This window comes from Molossus molossus, unplaced genomic scaffold (genome assembly GCF_014108415.1).
Source record: "Molossus molossus isolate mMolMol1 unplaced genomic scaffold, mMolMol1.p scaffold_m16_p_3, whole genome shotgun sequence".
Lineage (NCBI taxonomy): Eukaryota > Metazoa > Chordata > Mammalia > Chiroptera > Molossidae > Molossus > Molossus molossus.
In genome coordinates this window covers 47,470,784-47,493,015 of record NW_023425366.1, presented here as the reverse complement: position 1 = coordinate 47,493,015, position 22,232 = coordinate 47,470,784, and the positions used below count along the sequence as shown (strand labels likewise).

The 22,232-nt window shown below is 40.2% G+C and overlaps 1 protein-coding gene across 1 annotated transcript in view; it reads right to left on the bottom strand.

The window, feature by feature from the left end:
* Nucleotides 1-22,232, bottom strand: part of MCCC2 (methylcrotonoyl-CoA carboxylase 2) — a 62,470-nt gene that overhangs the window by 35,153 nt on the left and 5,085 nt on the right. The window contains exons 2-6 of the mRNA XM_036280634.1: nt 19,395-19,461; nt 13,582-13,666; nt 11,316-11,417; nt 9,342-9,469; nt 7,155-7,267 (exon numbers count right to left, since the gene is read on the bottom strand). Of these exons, the coding sequence (XP_036136527.1) occupies nt 7,155-7,267; nt 9,342-9,469; nt 11,316-11,417; nt 13,582-13,666; nt 19,395-19,461 (495 nt within the window). The remainder of the gene's footprint in view (nt 1-7,154; nt 7,268-9,341; nt 9,470-11,315; nt 11,418-13,581; nt 13,667-19,394; nt 19,462-22,232) is intronic.

Below are 22,232 nucleotides of genomic sequence, written 5' to 3'. Positions count from 1 at the left end.
AAAAAGAATCCAAAAATATGAAGACAGTGTAAGAAGCCTCTGGGACAACTTCAAACATACCAACGTTCGTATCACTGGGATACTGGGAGGAGAAGAAATTGAACACCTATGACAGATGGGTATGAGATTTTGGGGGATAATCACTTAGTAAGTTTTATAATATCTAATCACTGGGGTATATACTTGAAACTAACATAATATTGTATGCCAACTGTAATTGAAAAATAAAGTGATTAAATACCCAGTGATACCTCGGTTCTCGAACATAATTCGTTCCAGGAGGACGGTCGAGAACCAAATTGTTCGAGAACCGAAGCAATGAAACCCAATAGGAAATAATGGAAACTGGATTAATTCGTTCCAAGCCCCAGAAAATGCCTATTTACTGGCCTAATTTGTATATAATATGTAGAAAAACATAAGTCTCAACAAGAAATAAAAGTGTACAGTATGTCTAAGGGTTAAATTCAGTGTAAAGCGTGACTCTCTCCACAAAGCGTGACTCTCTCTGCACTCACACTGATGACGCAAGCAAGGCGCGCTGGGCCGAATGAACGCCATTCGGCTCAACTCGGCTCATCTCGGAAGTTCGAGTTCCAAATATTTGTTCGGATTCCAAGACAAAAGTTTCTCGAATCTCCTGGTCGAATACCGATTTGGTCGAAATTCGAGGCGTTCGAGTACCGAGGTATCACTGTATATAAACTATACACACACACACACACACACATTGGCGACCTAGACGCAAGAACTGGGGAAAGAGGGCCCAGCAAGGCCCTCAGCAGACAGTCATAGAGGCCATGGTGCGTATGAACGCAGTGAAGGGTGCAGACTGACGGTGGTTTACAGTGCATGAGCAGTACAGCGAGAAAGTTAGGTTAGACCCAGATCACTCAGAGTCTTAAGTACCAGGATAAGTAAGAAGCCTGAAGTTTGCTTTGTAGAAAATATGGTTTGGAACCAGGGAACTAGATAAAGACTAACCTTGCAGTAATGCGTACAACAGAAAAGGCGAAACTAAGCAGTTAGGGACACCGAGCGGGCAAAGCTAGTGCCTCTGAGCACAACTGGTAATGAAGGCCCAAAATGCCTAGTCGGTGGCAATAGGAATGGAAAGGAGAGGACTATTCCAAAGGTAAAAATCAATAGGATTTCATTCATCAAAGTTTTTTTATGTGTTGACTATCTGCCCAGCATCAGAGGAACGCCTGAGGATACAAAAATAAGTAAGACACTATGTATGCTTTTACCTGAAAGAATTAAGTAGAGTAAAAAGCAGGAAAGAGTCAAGAATGACATCAATGCTGGCTGGTGTGGCTCAGCTGGTTGAGCACCATTATGTGCACTGAAAGGCCGCCAGTTCAATTCCCGCCCAGGTTGCGGGCTCAATCCCCAGTCAGGATGCATGTGGGAGGGAGCCAATCAATATTTCTTTCTCCTATCAGTGTTTCTCTCTCTCTCTCTCTCTTTCTAAAATATATATACATATTTAAAAATAAAAAAAAGGATGACATCAAAGTCTCAATCATAAGGAAAAGAGCAAGAAGAAAGTACTGTCAACAGTAAAGAGGAACATGGGTAAAGAAACAAATTAGTAGGGGAAGCTAAAGTGCCCAATGTCTAGTGTAAGCCTATGGTACCAACAGGAAAGCAACATAAACAGAAACCGTAGTGTTACTAGAGAGGTGAAGGAGGTCAAAACGAGAAAGAAATGGAGATAACGGGTAGGTCACAAGATTTTTTAAACCATTAAGGACAAGTTCTTGGGTAGTGTTGGAAGGATTAAATGGAGACAGTGGGAGAATAATGAAACCCCAGTGACATGAAGCCTAGAGAATTTCAGGAAATAAAACAATGATAATACCAAGAGGTTGTACAGACTGAGAATCTGGTCTCTAGGTTAGTGGGACTCTCTAAGGGCAGTAAGGTTTTAAGGAGAGTGAGTAATCAGGAAAAAATATCATGGGTCAATCCTTAAGAAGTTTATATAAATTCAATACAAATGTAAAAGAAATATTAACCAATATCACCCTAATAAATTCAATACAAATTTTTTTAAAAGAAGTTTAGTAAATTTGGTGAGAAGCTTCAAGGAAAAGCAGAAGTTAGAAAAGGTCCTTTGCTTTTGACATCATTTTTGGTACTTTTTCCTTTTAAAAATGATGAAATCATCCTGGCGGTTGTGGCTTAGTGGTTAGAGCATTAGCCCAGGCACCAAAGGATCATGGGTTCAATTCCCAGTCAATGGCATATACCTGGGTTGCAGGTTCAATCTCCGGCCCCAGTCAGGGCACGGCACGTGTGGGAGGCAACCAATCAATATGTTTCTCTTGCATCAATGTTTCTCTCTCTCTCTCTCTTCCCTTCCCTCCCCACACACCACCTCTCTCCTTTCTACTCTCTCTAAAAAAATAAAAAATAAAAATCAATGGAAAAATATCCTCAGGTGAGAATTAACAAAAAAAAAACACACATTTTTTTTTAAAAAGAGGAATCAACCTGACTACTGGTTATGAGGGAAAAAAGTAAGTGGAGCCCTGGCCAGGTAGCTCAGTTGGTTAGCACTTTGCCCCCCATGCCAATGTTGCGGATTTGATCCCCAGTGAGGGTACATACAAGAAGCAACCAATGAATGTGTGAATAAGTGGAACAACAAATCAATGTTTCTCTCCCTCCCTTCCTCTCTTTCTCCAAAATCAATAAATAAACTTTTTAAAAATTAAAAAAAAAATGGCTGAGAAAATATTGAAGTAAAAGAAAGAAATGGGGTGTTAAGATTCTAAATGACAAGTTTAGCCCTGGAGCAAAAGAGGGACAATTCCGTCTGGGATAAAAGAAGGCAAAGTAACAGTGTTTTTGATAGAAAGAGCAGTACTCACATGTACCCTGACTTTTTCAGCCGAGTGTGTAGCAGTAGCTTCAGTGCAGATAGCAGGTTTAGTTAGAGCTCATATACAGGGGAAAAGATCAGAATGGGCATATGGAGACTAGTATAATTACAATTCAATTTTTTTCATTTCCAGAGGTTCATAAGAATATCAAAAGGCAAATCTCAACCATAAATGTCCTATTGGAGTGAAATAGAAAAATAAAAAATTAAGAGAAGTGGCTCCGTGAAAGAAATGCTGATGTTAAATTTTTTAGGAAACAAAAATGAAATAGGAAAAAGGAAGGCATTCAGTCAAATGCCCTTGAGACGTTTTAGACTTTTTTTTTTTTTAATCATAAGCAGGTATTGCTTATTCAAAATATATGGAAGTTTCCATTGTAAAAGAACCTTGTTTTTAACGCATTTCAAGCTTTTAAGTTCCACAGGAACAGAGACCCTACCTGGTTTTATTCCCCAGCACAGTACCTGGTCCTCCATAAATATTTGTTAAATGTTGGTTGATGTTTTATATGGTTTCTACAAAAGCTACATAAACAGAAAGAGCACAAAATGATACTGCAAGGTGACAGAGGTCTGCAGTGGGTTGAATAGTGGCCCCCCAAAAGATATATCCACACCCAAATCCCCAGAACCTGAGAATGTGACTTTATTTGGGAAAGAAAGAGTCTTTGCAGATGTAATTAAGGATCTTGAGATAAAATCATTCTGGATTACCCAGGTGGGCCCGAAATCCAATGACAATCCCTTATAAAACAGGGAAGAGAAGAAAAACAGAGAAAAGGTCATGTGGAGACCTGTGCAAATCACAGGCTCCCCTCTCACCTCGCTGGCACCTCCTTTCCCACCCACTTCTTTCTCCAGGGCGCGCTCTCGCGCTCTCTCTCTCTCTCTCTCCCCCTCCCTCCTTCCCCTAAGCTCCAAGGTCCCTTCCTTTGCCCTGTAACTTTTTCCTGAGCCCACACAGCCCAGCTAGCTCACTTTTTCTACCTCTGTGACTTTCTAAATAAATCTTTGCTTGTATTTGGGGGAAAGAAAAGTCCTACACAGAGATTGGAGTCATGTAGCCACAAAGCAAGGGAATGCCTGAAGCCACCAGAAACTGGAAGAGGCAAGGAACAGACTCTTCCTTAGAGATGTCTGAAGGAGCATGGCCCTGCCGCCACCTTGATTTTAGACTTCCAGCCTCCAGAACTTGAGAGAACAAATTTCTGTTATTTTAATCCACCTAGTTTGTGGTACTTGGTTACAGTAGCCCTAGGAAACTAATGCAAGGTTAGTACAGCAATAGAAATTATAATACCTGATTAAATGGGCTAATTTCCCCTATAAAACAAAAGATCACATTAAGAATTTCATACCAGATAATGGAAGAGCCATTTATGCAAAATTGAGCAAAGCTGAATTTTCTATTTAGATAAATAAAGCATACAGATAAGCAAGGTTATTACATAACAATAAAATATATAATAAATAACATACTCTATTGATAGAAAATAAAAGAGATATACTTGCAAGTGAAGACTAATTAATTAGAATATTAATAAAAATACTACAAACTTAAGAAATCCAATAAAACATAAACAAAGGAGTAGCATCAGTGTTATGAAGTACTTCAAACATGCAAAAAAGATTAAAAAATAATAAATATCCTTTCATCTAACACCAAGTCTTAACATTTGGCCAAATTTTATTCAGGTTCTTTTTTTTTTTTTTTTTATCCTCACCCGAGGACATTTTTCCATTTTTTACTCAGATAGAGCGGGAAGGAGAGAGAGGAAGAGAGAGAAACATCGATGTGAAAGGGACACATCGAGTGGCTGCCACCCACACAACCCAACCAGGGCCGGGGACAAACTGCAACCAAGTTATGTGCCCCTAGCGGGAACCGAACCCAGGTCTCTGTGGACCGCAGGCTGACGCTCTAACCGCTGAGCCAAACCGGCCAGGGCTTTTTTTTTTAAATCTTTATTGTTGGATGTAAAATGTATTACAGATGTTCCACATTTTTCCCCCATTGACCCCCTCCTCCCCACTCCCATCCCCCTCCCACCTTTTCCCACACTATTGTCTGTGTCCATTTTATGCATATAAGTTCTTTGGTTCATTTCTTCCCACCCCCCCAATCCCTTTCCCTTTGAGGTTTGTCAGTCTAGCAATGAATTTGTACTTCTTAATCCCTTCACCTTTTTCACCCATTCCCCCAACCCCCCTCCCAACTGGCAACCAACAAAATGTTCTCTGTATCTATGAGAATGTTTCTGTTCTACCTGTTCATTTTGTTTGTAGATTCCATTGTTGATAGATATGTATTCATTGCCATTTTGTTTGTTCATATATTTTATCTTTTTCTTCAAAAAGACCCTTCATTATTTCATATAATAACAGTTTGGTGGTGATGAACTCCTTGAACTTTTTCTTGTCTAGGTTTTTCCTAAATTCTTTCAAACGAGCAGCATCTGGTCTCACATAGCCCCATACCTCTCATTAAGTAATACACAGAAACAAACACAGGGAGGCAGCCAAAATGAGGAGACAAAGAAACAGGTCCCAAATGAAAGAACAGAACAAAACCCCAATAAAAGAACTAAGTGAAATGGAGATAAGCAACCTAACAGATGCTGAGTTCAAAATACTGCTTATAAGGATGCTCAATGAACTTAGTGAGAACCTCAGTGAACTTAGTGCAGGCCTCAAGAGCATAAAAAAGGACCAGTTAGAAATCATGGATACACAGTTAGAATTGAAGGAGGCATTAACTGAAATAAAGAATAATTTACACAGCTTCAATAATAGAGTACGTAAATCCAAGGAGCAAACCATCGATTTGGAATATAAGGAAGCAAAAAATGCCCAATCAGAACAGCAAAAAGAAAAAAGAATCCAAAAAAATGAGGATAGTGTAAGGAGCCTCTGGGACAACTTCAAGCGTGCCAACATTCGCATCTTGGGGGTGCCAGAAGGAGAAGAGCAAGAACAAGAAATCGAAAACCTGTTTGAAACAATAATGGCAGAAAACTTTCCTAACTTGGTGAAGGAAACAGACATACAAGTCCAGGAAGCACAGAGAGTCCCAAACAAGATGAATCCCAAGAGGCCCACATCAGGTTTTTTTTTAAATAAATAAAATATTTCAGACATAACTGGAGCCTCTATATATCTCCTATCTGAACCCTTTCTCCTTTCTCCTACCACAAAGGTGATCACTGTTTTTTTGTTTTTGTTTTTAATGTTTTCATTGATTTTTAGGGTAAGAGAAAGAGAGACGGAGAGAGAGACAGAAACATTGATGAGCAAGACACATCAACTGGCTGCCTCCTGCATGGCCCAAACTTGGGATCGAGCCCACAAACTGGGCATGTGCCCTGACCGGGAACTGAACTGGTGACCTCTTGGGCGATGGCTCAATGCTCAACCACTGAGCCATAATGACTGGACATGACCACTGGTTTAAAGCCAAGTGTTATCATTCACATGTACATGTTGAGACATAAATAATGGACAGTATTATTTGACATATTTAAGCTTTACATATATAGCAATTGGCTGTATATTTATTCCACTACTTTTTTACTCAAAATACTTTTCGAGACTTATTTATGTTGATGCAGGCAATTCTAGTTCATTCACTTAAACAGCTAAAAATCATATTATTTTCTCATTAATGATCATTTAGGTTGCTCTCCAACTTTTGCTGTAACAATGTTACAACAAACTTTCTTGTACATGTGTCTTCATGCATATGTTTCTCCAGAGTATAGTTCTAAAAAAATACTCAGTGCCCATTCTTTTTAAAAACATTTTTTGTTGTTAATCCTCACCTGAGGATATTTATTCCATTGATTTTGAGAGAGAATGGGGGGGGGGGAGGAGGGACAGAGAGAGAGAGAAAGAAAACACTGATGTGAGAGAGACTCATCGATTGGTTGCCTCCCACACACAACCCGACTGGGGCCAGGGATCAAATCTGCAACCCTGGTACGTGCCCTTGACCAGAAATCGAACCCAAAACCCTTCAGTGCTCGGGCCAACACTCTAACCATGGAGCAACACTTGCCAGGCAAAAATTCTTTGTCTTTGGAGAATTACTTTTATTATAGTAAAAGTATATTCTCGTAACTAACAGGAGAATCTGACTGAGGTAACTATAAGATACTTTCTTTGAAAAAAGACTAAACTCTGAATTCACTAGTTTTAAGTCATCTCAGAGTGCCTAGTTAGCAGTCATTTAGAGCAAAAGCAATACATCTCATTAATGAGAAGTTACCTGTGCGATATTTCTGGAAGACATCATTGCCATATTATAGAATGATCGGCCAAAGTCATCTCGATCTGGAAATATTTCTGCTTGTCGAGGTAAGTTTGCCCCTCCTGAATCAACTGAAGACAAGGGAAAGGAGAGAAATAAGTACATCTCTGTGAACAAAATAAGCTACACAAAGGAAGACTTATATTAGTGACAGCATCACTTCTTAATCACATTCACAAATGTCTTTCTAAACTATTCTACAGCATCTTTCTCCAATCCCCCAATGCAGCCAAAAGGATTCACTGTTTTCCTCAAATCCATGAGGCTCTCCTACCCCTGAGCCAAATTCCACTTGAAATGTGTAGGGTATTCTCTCCCCTGAGGACTAGCTAAAGCCCCAGAAACATTGTAAATGCTTGGCCAGTTCAGCTGTCTTTCCCTTTTTAACTAATGCAAAAACCACCTACAGAAGTTAGGCGACAATTTATCACAGATGGCCTTCTAGTATTTTTCACTGCAGATTAGAGTGGTAGATAAGAATGTCAGCTGAGTTCAAAACAAAGCTTGGTTACTTCATAGGTTTGTGAACACAGGCATGTTTCCTAGCCATTCATTCTACACCTCGGTTCCCTCACCTGTAAAATGAAGATAACAACAGTACCTATCCCACAGAATTCTTATGGGATGACAGGAAATAATGTGTTGTGATGTGCTTAGTTCAGCCCATACTGAGTGCACATAGTAATACTACAAATAATTAGTTAGTCCCATACCTGTTATTCTTGCCTACAATTGTTAAGTCTTTTATTGTTATTTGATACATTATACCTTGCTTCCAATCATTACAATCAGGCTGAAGACAAGGACACCATAATACTATTCACTGCACCCCCTACAGTTTGACATAGCACCTGTAAGCAATAGGACCTCATTTGCTGTATTCCATATACACGAAGTAGTCAAACAGGCAAATTCACCTTCTCAGACAAAAAAAATATATATATCTGCATCAGTACCTGTTCAAACACCCAATAAATGAACACTACATCTTGGAACTTTATAAAACTAAACCAATATCCAGAAAGTAGCAATTTTATACTGCCTTGCTTTCATGTTCTTTTTGAAACATCCTGAGATTTACATGTGCTTTTAATTTAAATATAAATGTACTTTCATTGAAAATTAAATTTCCTTACTAGATTTAATTGGGTGATCACTTCATAAGGTATATAATTGTTTAATCACTATGTTGTACACCTGAAACAATATATAATGTTTTATGTCAACTGTTATTGAAAAATAAATTTTTAAAAAATCAAAATTAAATCACTTTAAATTTTATGTACTCAAATTATATACATACTCAGCCCTGGCAGGGTAGCTCAGTTGGTTGGAGCATCATCCTGATATGCCAGGATTGTGGATTCGATCCCCCATCAGGGCACATACAAGAATCAACCAATGAATGCATAAGTAAGTGGAATAAAAATATCAAGGTTTCTTCCTCTCTCTCTCTCTCTCACTCTCTCCCCCTCTTCCTCTCTCTCTCTCTCAAATCAATAATTTTTTTTAATAGTTTACTGATTTTTTGAGAGAGAGAGAGAAAGGAAGGGAGAGGGAAAAAAGAAACATTGATGTGAGAGAGAAATATCAGTTGGCTGCCTCCTGTATGCCCCCCACCGGGGATCGAGCCTACAACCCAGACATGTGCCCGGACCAGGAACTAAACTAACAAACTTTTGTTGCACAGGATGATACCCAACCAAATGAACCACACCCGAGCTAAAATCAGTAATTTTGTAAAATTATATACATACTCAAGCACTTAATTTAGTACCTCATACTCAAGAGATCCAAAAATATTGGCTAGTTTTTTTTCATAATTTAAACCCATTATTGTTAACAGAAAAACAAAATATATAGAAGGAAAAAAGCACACACATGTAGAGAAAAAATTGGCATAAACCAAAATACTGCCAGGAGTTATTTCTCAGTGATATTATTATGGGTACTTCTTATTTATATTTTCTCCCAGAGTTCCCAGCCAAGAACATGCATTTCTTTTGTAATTATGTGAGAAACTAATAATTTTTTAAAATACTCATTAATAATGTCATATATATTATACTGACATATATCTCACCTCCTAAATAGTAATATATTTACCAGCTAAAGACAGTTTATTTTATAACTCTTTTGACTTGCCCAGGTAGATGCAGGGGAGCCTGTTTTGCAGTGCAATTTCTTGTGCCCGTAAATGTTTTTTCACAGTCACTGGGTAGTAGGTACCTGCTTTAACAGTGGCGTCATTGGCGATAATCATGCATTCTACTCTGAAAGGCAGAAATTTCATTGGAAAGAGAATATGAGAGATTTCTTTAGCTAAAGGCCAATTACATCACATTCCAAGACATTCCAACACCATCTTCAACTTCTAGTACATACGACCAAAGATAGTTATTAGTAGACAATCTTAAGCTATAAAAGCAAGCTTTAATCGCAGTTCACATATTCATATATATATATACTAGAAAATGATCACTTCTAACAAGCGTCATCAGTCTTATAGTAGTAGTGAAAAAGTGACAACCTAAGCCACATTTCATAGTGGTTATTTGAATGAAAGGGTCCTAAAAAGATAGTAATAATAATAATGTACCCCCCAGCCCCCCCAAAAATCCAAGTCTCAAGGGTGAGAAAATTCCTCATATGTAACCTTCAAGTTCCCTTTTAGGAAAGTAAAAAGGAATTTCGGCTTGGGGCAGGTGGCTGGGCCACAAGCCCACACCTCCAGAATGTGTTCACACTCCCTGCCCTGGGCGTGCTGCACAGGAAAAGCTGAAGCTCTGGTGATGGACGGAGACAGGCTGTGAAGTCAGACAAAGCCAGGCTGAAATTCCGGCTCTGCCCCTTGCTAGAAACATGACCTTGGACAAGAGACAAGCCACCTTTATTGTCTATTAAAAGGTCATAGACATGTTATAAAATGAGAAATGAAATCAGTCCACAAAAATATTATATTGTACATCTACTGGTTTGCCTACCCAGCATCTCTTATTTTGGCAACAGAACTAAACTTTTCTTCAGAAACTGGCTCTTCCCTATTTCTAATCCATATGGTTCGAGTGGGACTGACCACAAAGCTCACCTTGAAAGGTGGGCACAAGAACCAGGCCTTTATACTCTGCCTACACTGTGACTCAGCAGCAGGCTCCGGCCCCAGGCCTATCCCCTTAGGAGCTCTCCTTCTGCTGCAGCAGCTAAGCTTACAGAAAGGAAACCAGGACTGCCCTCGGCCAGCTCTGCAGCAATAGTGAATGGCTATAGCTGCACCTCCCCTGAAGGCACAGAGCTTGATCTTGGGCAAGTTATTTAACTCTCTGAACCTAGGTTTCCTGATCTACAGCATAGTTACGGCAATAATAATACCCAGTCTCACAGAGCTATGGTGAATATTAAGACAACTAATCAGTGGGAAGCTTTTACTACAGTGCCTGGCATGGTAACTTTGCAGAAAATGTGAAATCATCCATAAATATATACAAATACACTTAACATCTAGCAATCTAGATTCCCTAACTCCGCCGTGGTTCTCAAATGCTGCTTGCAGGGCCTCACACCCAAAATCTGATTTAGTACCTCTTTGGAAACCTGATAATCGACATTTCTAACAAGTTCTTAGGGGATGCTGATGCTACCTGGGGACCATGCTTGGAGAGCTACTCCTCAAAGACAGTGGTTTTCACCCTAGATATGACGAGATCACCTGCAGAGCCTGGACAACCACGTAAGTGGGGTTTAGAGAGTAAATAACTTGCCCAAGATCAAACCACAGGCAATAGGATTCTGAGCCCAGTACAAGTGCACTTGGTTCAGAAGCTGTTCCCCCACCTTCTCACCAGAGCTCTGTGCCTTCAGGGGAGGTGCAGTTATAGCCATTCGCCATTGTTGCAGAGCTGGCCACAGCAGTCCTGGTTTCTATTTTATGAACTAGAATTTTTTTCCCTTCAATTGTTGTTTCTAAAATGAATCTAATACATGTCTGCATAGTCAGCCGCAGTCCTAAATAACATCAATAGCATAAAACGTGCATGCTAATATGCAAAGCTGTAAGTGTTGGACGCCCATGCCTTGTCAATCTTCCTGACCCCGGATGCTGCGTGCAAGTAGAATACTCACCCTGATATTCTCCCAATGCCTGTAATAATGCCACCTGCAGGGACCTCCTCATTACCATACACCTGGTAACCTGCAAACTGGGATAATTCCAGAAATGGAGACCTGAGAGGAAGAAAGGATGCTGCCTGAATTAATGTCATTTTATTATTTTTTTAAAGGCATATTTAAAAAGCTATACATAGAAAAAATTTTTTCTTTAATAAGCCAATGTTTTAAATATGCACATTGTATGTAAAAATCTACAAAAAGAATAGCTAAAACAAAATCTAGTATAAAAATCTGTAGATTTATTATGGTATAGCCACACAGTAGAACACTAGGTACTTACTTTAAAAGATGTTTACAAATGTGTTTTTTTTTTAATCCTCACCCAAGGACACCCTTCCATTTTTTTTCAGACAGAGTGGGAGGAAGAGAGAGGAAGAGAGAGAGAGAGAAACATCAACATGAAAGGGACACATCGAGTGGCTGCCACCCACACAACCAACCAGGGCCGGGGACAAACTGCAACTGAGGTATGCACCCCTAGCGGGAGCTGAACCCGGGTCCCTCTGGACCGCAGGCCAACGCTCTAACCACTGAACCAGACCGGTCAGAACACATATGTGTTCATTAATATAGAAAGAACACAGCACCAAAAACTTATGTAGCACTTACATGTGCCAGGCTCTCTTCTAGGACTTCAGAAACCTAACTCATTTACTCCTAAGAACATTCTCCTAAAATCCTATTATAATCCCATTAACTGATGAGGAAACTGAAACAGAAATTAAGTCACTAGTAAGTGGCAGAGTTGGGTTTTAAAAACCAATCTGGGACTATGGTTTTTGTTTTATGTAACCACTATTTTATTTTAGCTCTTACTTAAATTAAATATTTAAGATACAGGTTAAGTAAGGAGGGGAAAGGGAGTTAGAAAACCCACATTTAGTATGACTCCATTTTTCTTTAAAAAAAAATATGTATCTGCCCTGGCCAGTTTGGCTCAGCGGTTAAAGCGTCGGCCTGCGGTCCGGAGAGACCCGGGTTCGGTTCCCGCTAAGGGCACGTACCTCGGTTGCAGTTTGTCCCCGGCCCTGGTTGGTCGTGCGGGTGGCAGCCACTCGATGTGTCCCTTCACGTCGATGTTTCTCTCTCTCTCTCCCTTCCTCTCTCTCCCTCCCACTCTATCTGTACAAAAAATGGAAAAATATCCTCAGGTGAGGATAAAAATAAAAAAATGTATCTAATACATATTAATGAAAACAATCTAGATGGATATGTAGGTGTTAGTGTTGTCTCCAGTTGGGTATGCATGCATGTTATAAAAAATACCTTCAGGGTCTTTATTTCCTTCTCCACCCCCACCCTCCCACATCCACCTAATGCAATCCTTCAGGAAACCTTGTTGAGTTAGCTCGGTCTTGACAGAACACCCAGAACCTGACATTGCATCATCTCCACTACCAGTACCCTAGTTCAAGTCACACCCTGTCTCTCCTGAATCACTGCCATAGTCCTCTAACTGGTCTCAGTGCTCCCAGCCTTGCTGCCCACAGCCACTCACAACACAGCAGCCAGGATAACTCTTTTCAAACATAAGTCAAATAGATCATAATAGTCTCCTGTTCAAAACCCCATAAAAGCTTCCCATTTCTCTCAGGGTAGGAGCTGAAATTCTTATCCTGGCCTACAAGGTCTTAGAAATTTGACCCCATTTCTACTACCCTTCCCTTTCATGCCCTCTACCCCACTACACTGGCCTCCTGGCTCCTTAAGCAGATCAGCATATCCAGCACATTTCCACCTCAGGGCCTTTGCACTGGTCATTTCTCCTCTGCCTGCAACACTCTTTGCACAGATATTTACAGGGTTATCTCTCTTCACTTCAAATCTTTGCTCAAATGTCACCTTCTCAAGGAGGCCTACCCTAACCACTTCATTTAAAACTGCAACTTGACCCTGATCTTCTTCTCCCTTACTCTTAGTCTACCTTTTCTTCCTCCCTTGACAGTTGCCACCTCTAAATACTATAACAGCTATGATGTTTACAGTTTATTTTCAATCTCCTCCTGCTGCAATGTGAACTCCAGGTGGGCAAGGATCTTTGCTTATCTTGTTCATTGATGTATCACTAGCACCTAGAACACACAGTAGCCTCTCAACAAAGATTTGTTGCTGAATCTTCTAATAAGAATCATAATTTAAAATCACTTATTTACAAAGCTGTCTAAGAAAAGTCCCATGGAATAGAGAACAAAGAGTTAGCACTTGGGTATATACCAACCCTGGGTCCACAAGGCCATCGACTCTTTCCCTGGCTAACAGTTTTCCTCTCGATATGTGGAGTTCTCTGGCTTTCTGGCTACCTCCTATAATAAAAACAGGATTAAGTTAGACTGATGTGCAATGAGGTCTCCATTTAACTTAATGCCAGAAAAACATATAACACTTAGTCCATAATACAGAGCTTTTTCTTTTTTCTTTACTGATTTTAGAGAGAGGAAGGGAGAGGGAGAGAGAGATAGAAACATCAACGAGAGACAAAGAACATCAACTGGTCACCTCCTGCATCCCCCCTCTGGGGATTTGGGCCCACAACCTGGGCATGTGGCCTGACGGGGAATCGCACCAGTGACCTCTTGGTGCATGGGTCAACAATCAGTCACTGAGCCACACCAGCCAGGCCACAATATAGAGCTTTTGAAATTTCAACGTATCCTGTGAGAAAAGGCTTAGTTTTCAGATCACTCATTCAACTTACAAGCTGCCAGTTTTCTGAAGTAAATAAACAGGATTTGTTTGTTTTTTAAATCAGTCTATCCCTATTACAATATTACTGACTATAACTCAGATGAGTACTAGACTTATTGTGGGGACCACTTCATAAGTTATATAAATGTCTAACAACTATGCTGTATACTTGAAACTAATATAACATTGAAGGTAAACTGTAATTGAAATTTAATTTAAAAATAAAAAATAAAAAATAAATCTGTCCCTGATTTTACAGCATATTATACATTTTCTGAATTCACTAGTAATTAAATAACAATTTTCTCTGCAACGTAGGCATTATAAAAACTGCCTCATCTCTACATTTATTAAATAACCACTATAAATATCTAGCACTGTGCCACATGAACTTTGGAAAATCTCTACCTTCATTTGTACCAGGTACAAAGCTCTATTTTAGAAATGACTTCCATGATAGTACCATAAAACTCATCTAACGGTGCCATTAGTGACTCAGGACTTTTGAGGCTGCTCCAAACAGGAGAGTTGCATGCCTTTCTTACACAGCAGTTGCAAAGTCCCATTTTGCTAGTATCTTGACTCAGAGACTGTCTTTGGTGTTTCCTGATGTTGTTCCAGACAAATAAAATTACAATTATTTAAGAGTCTGCTGAGGCTGCTTGAGGTGAGGCGCACCAAACCTCACCTAGCCCTAGAGTTGCTGGGCTCCAAGTCTTGGGCATGTCGTAACACATTTTCAGTAAACCAAGGCAACAGATCAGAAGGGTCAAATTGTACTTTAATATGTTTATTTTCACTGTTGCCTAAGATTTTCATCTTAATATACTGCTTTTTAAAAAAATTCTCACCAGAGAATATGTTTGGGTTGTTTTTTAATTGATTTTTTAGAGAGAGGGGAAGGGGGGCAGAGAGAGAGAAACAATGATTTGAGAGAGAAACATTGATCAGTTGCCTCCTGTACACTCTCCAACCAGGGATCAAACCCACAACCTATGTATGTGCCCAGATTGGGAATCAAACCCACAATCTTTTTGGTGTACAGGACGATGCTCTAACCAATTGAGCTACCTGGCCAGACTTAATATACTTTGTCTAATAAAATGTTCAGGTATTTAAGAAAGCTATTTGTTGCTTTAGGTGAGTAAATAAGTTCATATCTATTTCAAACAAGCTTCCAAGTATAGTCTTATTTTTCAAACTGATACTGGACACAACAGGTCTGAGGCCACCTGTCATACTTGAGCCAAATTAAGCAGAGACAAGGTTGAATCATATATGAGTGTTTATTCCAATAATGCTGGCAGTATGGAGAGAGCAGTCACCCTGTAAGTTCTGCTGACCATACGCCCTCGCCAGTTGCCTGATTATATACAAAGGAGGGAGACGATAACTACATGCAGCTGTAACAGGAAGTGGGGGCTGGAGGTAGGGTCTGTAGTTTGGCCTTCAGAAGCTCCAAGTCCAATAACAAGGTGGCTAATCTTTTATGATATAAACAGCTCAGCCCATTTCTGGGACGAAGAATGGTCAGTATTCCTGAGGCAAACTCTCGGGGCAGGGGTGTCAGAGTCCAGGCACAGCAAGCAACCAAGTCAAAGTGTGTCCTGTCCTTGGTCTGCTGTTAAAATGTATTTTCTTTTCTGAGTAATGGACCCATCCAGGTTCTGAGGCATCTTTATCTTTTTACAGCCTTGTTTCATCCTCCAATTTCCCAGGGTCTGTAAGAAAATCTCTTATCTATAGTTAATAAGGTAAATAATCATTAAACAACGGTGACTCTGTTATTATGTGCCCCACCCCTATCAAAACTAAGACTCTTACCTGTATCTAAGAGGATTTTTGTTTTTTCTGAAGAAGTGGAAGGCATATTTTTATTTTTTTAATCCTCACCAGAGGATATTTTTCTATTTTTCTTCAGATAGAGTGGGATTGTAGGAGAGAGAAAGAAACACTGATGTGAGAGGGAAACACCTACTGGTTGCCTCCCACACAACCCCAACCAGGACTGGGGACAAACCTCAACCGAGGTACATGCACTTGACCAGAATGGAACCCGCGACTCTTTGGTCCGAGAGCCAATGCTCGAACCACTGAACAAAACCGGCCAGAGCTGGATGGCATATTTTAAAGACTAAATCTGTCTCAAGGTTACAAAGAAAATGATATCATACATCTACTCTTTTCTTTTTTCATCTACTCTTTTTTAATGAAAATAAATCTGAGAGGGAAAGATTTAGTTACAAAATAGTATAATTAAGTCAAATCGCTTTCCTCTTTTCTCCCAACCACAGGGAACTCAGAGTTCCCTACTGAGGTGGGTTTAGAAATAGGGGAGAGAGTGGGGGATGGAGGTGCTACTAAGGGGGCAGAAGAAACTTCCAGGGAGGTACATGTTCATTATGCTGATTGTGGTGATGGTTTTAAGGATGTATACATGTCAAAACTCAAATTGTAGTTTTTTTTAAATTATTTAAACATTTTTTATTCAAGTTATCATGAACTTCATGACATACAAAATATATATATATCATTTTTAAATCTTTGTTGTTGAGAATATTATAGATACCCTTATTGTCCCCCAGTTCCTGCCCCACCACAGGTCTTCACCTCCCCATGGTCTGTGTCCATGAGCAATGCATATATGCATTAAATTGTATTCTTTAAATGATGTGGTTCATTGTATGTAAATTATATCTTAGTAAAACTGTTTTAAAATAAATAGTAAGAGAGCCCTGGCCAGTTTGGCTCAGTGGCTAGAGCATGGGTTCTGGGACCAAAGAGTCCCAGGTTCAATTCTGGTCAAGGGCATGTACCTGGTAATCCCTGGCCCTGGTCAGGGTCGTGGGGGAAGCAACCAATCGAAGTGTCTCTCTCACATCAATGTTTCTCTCTTTCTCTCTCTCCCTCCCTCACCCCCACTCTATCTGAAAATCAATGGAAAATATCTTTCCATGAGGATTAAAAAAATAAAATAAACAGTAAAAGAAAAATGAACCTAAAGCACTGCAAGGAAGGCCCGGCCTTGGTGAGTGTCTTTGGAGAGTCCGGCGATATACAGGCCTAGCTGGGGAAGGGGTGCAGAGGAGGATGGGATGACAAAGAGATGATAAAAATGTTTAAGTACTTAAGACGTCTTTCTTTCTTAATTCTACCTAGAGTCTGAATTTGCATTTTGGAATAGCTAGTGAATTCTGGTTTTATATAAAAACCAGGAAGAAGGCCATTTGATTCAGATTTTCAGATCACAGAATTAAGCTCCTCTAGTATTTAAACTGGCCTATGATATATGAACCACAAACAGCATGACACAGGCATATTGGTTTTCTAAGGATTATTCTTTTTCTTTTATTAAAGAGAAAGAGTTTTTATTTTATTTTATTTTTTTATCCTCACCTGAGGATATTTTTCCATTTTTTGTTCACATAGAGTGGGAGGGAGAGAGAGGAAGAGAAAGAGAGAGAGAAACATCAACATGAAAGGGACACATCGAGTGGCTGCCACCCGCACAACCCAACCAGGGCCGGGGACAAACTGCAACCGAGGTACACGCCCTTAGCGGGAACCGAATCCGGGTCTCTCCAGACCACAGGTCAACGCTCTAACCGCTGAGCTAAACTGGCCAGGGCCTAAGGATTATTTTTAAATAATCTGAAGAAGCGACAGTTTAACAATTGATAAATTTGAATTCTGCTTTTCCCCAAATAGTGGAAGTGCTATATGAGCAGAAAAACTGCTCATATATGAGAAAAAATAAAATGTCTGCATACCAACAAACAGTCTTGAAGGGTCAAAAGTTTAAGGCTACCAGTTTTTCCTAAAAACTAGTAACTACAAAGGGACATCTTAATTAAAATTGTGAAAAGTAATATAAATGGAGCCACTTCAAAATGAAGTCAGAACTGCCATTTCAGACAAACTCCCTGGCACATCTTATTCCTCAAGCCTTTGGAATATTAAACTGAACAAAATTACCTTTGGACTGGGCCTGACGCGGCACTGTATTCCAAACAACTATTTGCAAAGCTACCAGGAGAGCAGACATGACTACTGGACTGAAAATTAAAAACATTCTTTAGACTTATCATCACTATGTTAGCTTCTCTATAGAAATTCCTTCCTTAGCTTATTAACACTCATAAAAATTCCTTCATTTTTCTATTCACATAAGTATTTCCCTTAACTTTCTCATAAATACCCTTGTCTTCAACTTCTAACTGGAACACTATCTGGGTTTCTGCTTGAATCAGTGCTTCCAGAACAGTTATTCTTTTGGATCTCAAATAAATACTTGTTGCCTCTTTGGCCTTTTATATTTAGGTTAGCAGCAGCATAAACTGAAGAATAAGTGTTTACGCCCTGGCCAGTGTGGCTTAGTTGGCTGAATGACGTCCCGTGCACCAGACCATCCCTGGTTCAATTCCCAGTCAGGGCACAAGCCTGGGTTTCAGGTTCAATCCCCAGTCAGGGTGCCTGCGGGAGATGGCCAATTGATGATTCTCTCTCACATTAATGTCTTTCTCCCTTCCTCTCTTGAAAATAAATAAAAACATATTTTTTTGCCCAACCAGTGTGGCTCATTGGTTGAGTGTCGATCCGTGTACCAAGAGGTTACTGGTTTGATTCCCAGTCAGGGACATGCCCAGGTTGTGGGCCTAATCCCCAGTAGGGGGCATGCAGGAGGCGGCCATTCGATGTTCTCTCTCATCGATGTTTCTATCTCTCTCCCCGCTCCTTCTCTCTCTAAATATAAAAAAAAAAAAAAATTTTTAATAAAAAAATAAGTAAATAAAAACATATTTTTAAAAAATAGTAAGCGTTACCCTGGCTGGTTTGGCTTAGCAGTTGGGGCATTGGCCTGCAGTCCAGAGAGACCCGGGTTCGGTTCCCACTAAGGGCATGTACCTTGACTGCAGTTTGTCCCCGGTTGGGTTGTACACGTGGCAGCCACTCGATGTGTCCCTTCTACATCGATGTTTCTCTCTCTCTCTGCCTCTCTCTCCCTCCCACCTTATCTGAACAAAAAAATGGGAAAACGTCCTCGGATGAGGATAAAATAATAATAATAATAAGTGTTGCCCTGGCCAGTTTGGCTCAGTGGTTAAAGCGCTGGCCTGCGGACCACAGAGTCCCAGGTTCAGTTCCCACTAAGGGCACGTACCTCGGTTACAGTTTGTCCTCGGCCCTGGCTGGGGTCGTGTAGATGGCAACCAGTCAATGTGTCTCTCTCACATCGATATTTCTCTCTCTCTCTTCCCCTTTCTCCCTCTAGCTCTATCTGAAGATGAATGTAAAAAATGCTCTCTGGTTAGAATTTTTAAAAAAAGTAAAAAATAATGTGTTTACCTAGTTTTATTTTCTGTGCTCGTTCATGGAGTTGATCTACTAGTGCTTTCATCTGTTCATAGTTCTCCTAAAACAGAAACAAAGAAAGTGAGCAATATTAGAAAGCAATTATCTTTTTTACCAAAATAAAGGTTAAGAATGATATCATGTGCCAACCCCTTGTGACCTCCACACTGGGGCACCCCATCCATGTGGTCTCCATGCCAGGCCATTTCGCTGCATGGAAAGATTAATTCCTGCCTATAATTTTGTTCACGCTCTTCACTACCACCACCCACTCTGGTCCATCTCTCTAAATCACACCCCATTTTAAAACCTAATGCGTGTCCCATTTCATCATCAACAGCATTTCTGGCCACTCCTACTTATTTTAACATCTTTCTTCCTTAACCATCTCCTGAATTTAACTGATCTCTATTTTATTTTCTATTTTAAGAAATATAAGCCATATAGTCCTTCATTTTTAAGGGTTAGAATGGCATCTTATTTTTTCTGTCCCATCTATAACTATTCTGAGGAGATTCTAACCAATGCAGAAATACTTGCTTACTGACAAATTATACTTAAAAACAAGCCCAAGGGGAAAAGTGGATCCTATTTTCTGTTTAAATAGGAATAAAACTCCATGTTTTCTATGTTTAGACATTTTCTAGAGTAATATACAAAAAAATATAAACAGTGAGAAGTGAAAAAAGAATGGAGAAACTAACTTTTCACCCTTCTGTTTTTTGTGGGTTTTTTTTCCCCATTTATTTTCAGATAGAGTAGGAGGGAGGGGTAGAGAGACAGAGATAGAGAGAGAGAGAGAGAGAAGGACACTGATGTGAGAGAGACGCATCGACTGGTTGCCTCCTGTATGACCCTGACCGAGGCCAGAACCAAACCGCAACCGAGGTATGTGCCCTTGACCAGAATTGAACCCACAACTCTTTGGTCCGCAGACCAACACTCTAACTGCTGAGCCAAACCGGCCAGGGTCACCCTTCTGTTTTATAAGTTTTGTTTGCTCAGCACACTACTTTAAAACAATACTTAACACTTGATCTATAAGTATTTCCAAACCTCTAAAAGATGAAGACCACTATCACCTATCAATAATCTGTTCATATATTCAAATATCCAATTAGTAAAGACATTTTGCCAACCGTTAGATTTGTTTTCTAGTTTGTTTATTTCAATAGGATCCTATGGGAAGTCTACATATCCACAATTGACTGATATGTTTCTTAAGTCTCTTCTAAAATGTAAGTTCTGCCCTGGCCGGTTTGGCTCAGCGGTTAGAGCGTTGGCCTGCGGTCCTGAGAGACCCGGGTTCGGTTCCCGCTAAGGGTGCGTACCTCGGCTGCAGTTTGTCCCCGGCCCTGGTCGGTTGTGCGGGTGGCAGCCACTCGATGTGTTCCTTTCACATCGATGTTTCTCTCTCTCTCTGTTCCTCTCTCTCCCTTCCACTCTACCTGAACAAAAAATGGAAAAATGTCCTCGGGTGAGGATAAAAAAAAATAATAATAAAATAAAATGTAAGTTCTACCATCTTTTTTGTCTTGAAAAGTTTTGCTCAATCCATAGATTTTTCCCACGGTGCTAAATAAATCCTCACAGCATCTTTTAGCAAGTTTTTCCCTTGTAGATCTCTAGAAGCTCATGGAATGCTGGTGTGCCTTTAGTTTTTTTATTCTCCCCACCACCACCCATTCCAACATCTTTTGCCGACTTTGCAAACCACAGGCCCCCAAGTTCAGAGCTGATGAAAAATGGCTCACATACATACAGAGAAAACAAGTAACCATTTAAAGCATATCTGAGCCCTGCCAATGTTGCTCACTAGTTGAGCATTGACCCATGCACCATGAGGTCACCAGTTTGATTCCCGGTTAGGGCATATGCTCAGGTTGTGGGCCCAATCCCCAGTGGGGACATGCAGGAGGCGGCCAATCAATGTTCTTTCATCAATGTTCCTATCTCTCGCTCCCTCTCCCTTTCTCTCTCTCTAAAATCAATTAAAAAAATTATTTTAATTAAAAAAGTAATAATAAATAAAGTGTACCCAAACCCCAGGGTACAATCACTGCAGCCAATAACGTTGCCTAATTTTTAACAGCAGCAATCAAAGCTAAAGCTGGTTATGTAAGTGATCTTTACCCTAGCTAAGCCAACCTCCCATTAAAAAACAGCCCTAGCTGGTTTGGCTAAGCAGTTAGAGAGTCGGCCTGCAGGCCAGAGAGTCCCGGGTTCGGTTCCCTCTAAGGGCACGTACCTCGGTTGCAGTTTGTCCTTGCCCTGGTCGGGGTTGTGTGGGTGGCAACCACTCGATGTGTGTCTCTCACATCAATGTTTCTCTCTCTCTCCCTCCCGCTCTATCTAAAGATAAATGCAAAAATGTCCTTGGGTGAGGATAAAAAATAATAATAATAAAAAATTTTAAAAAATAAAGAGAGTCCTGGCCAGTTTGGCTCAGCAGTTAGAACATCGACCCGCGGACCAATGTGTCGCGGGTTCAATTCCAGTCAAAGGCAGGTACCTCAGTTGCAGTTCATCCACCGGCTCTGGTCAGGGTTGTGTGGGAGGCAACCAGTAGATGTGTATCTCTCATGTCAATGTTTTTCTTTCCCTTTCTCTCTCTCTCTCTCTCTCTCATGTCAATGTTTTTCTTTCTCTTTCTCTTTCGCTCGCTCTCTCTCTCTCTCCCTCCCTCCCACTCTGTCTGAAAATAAATGGAAAAATATCCTCAGGTGAGGATTAAAAAAATTAAAATAAAAAAAAATACAGAAAACTGTCACTACCAAGTCTTTCTGAAGCACAGGGTGGTAGAAGAAGTGAGAGCGGGCAGTATGTATCGCT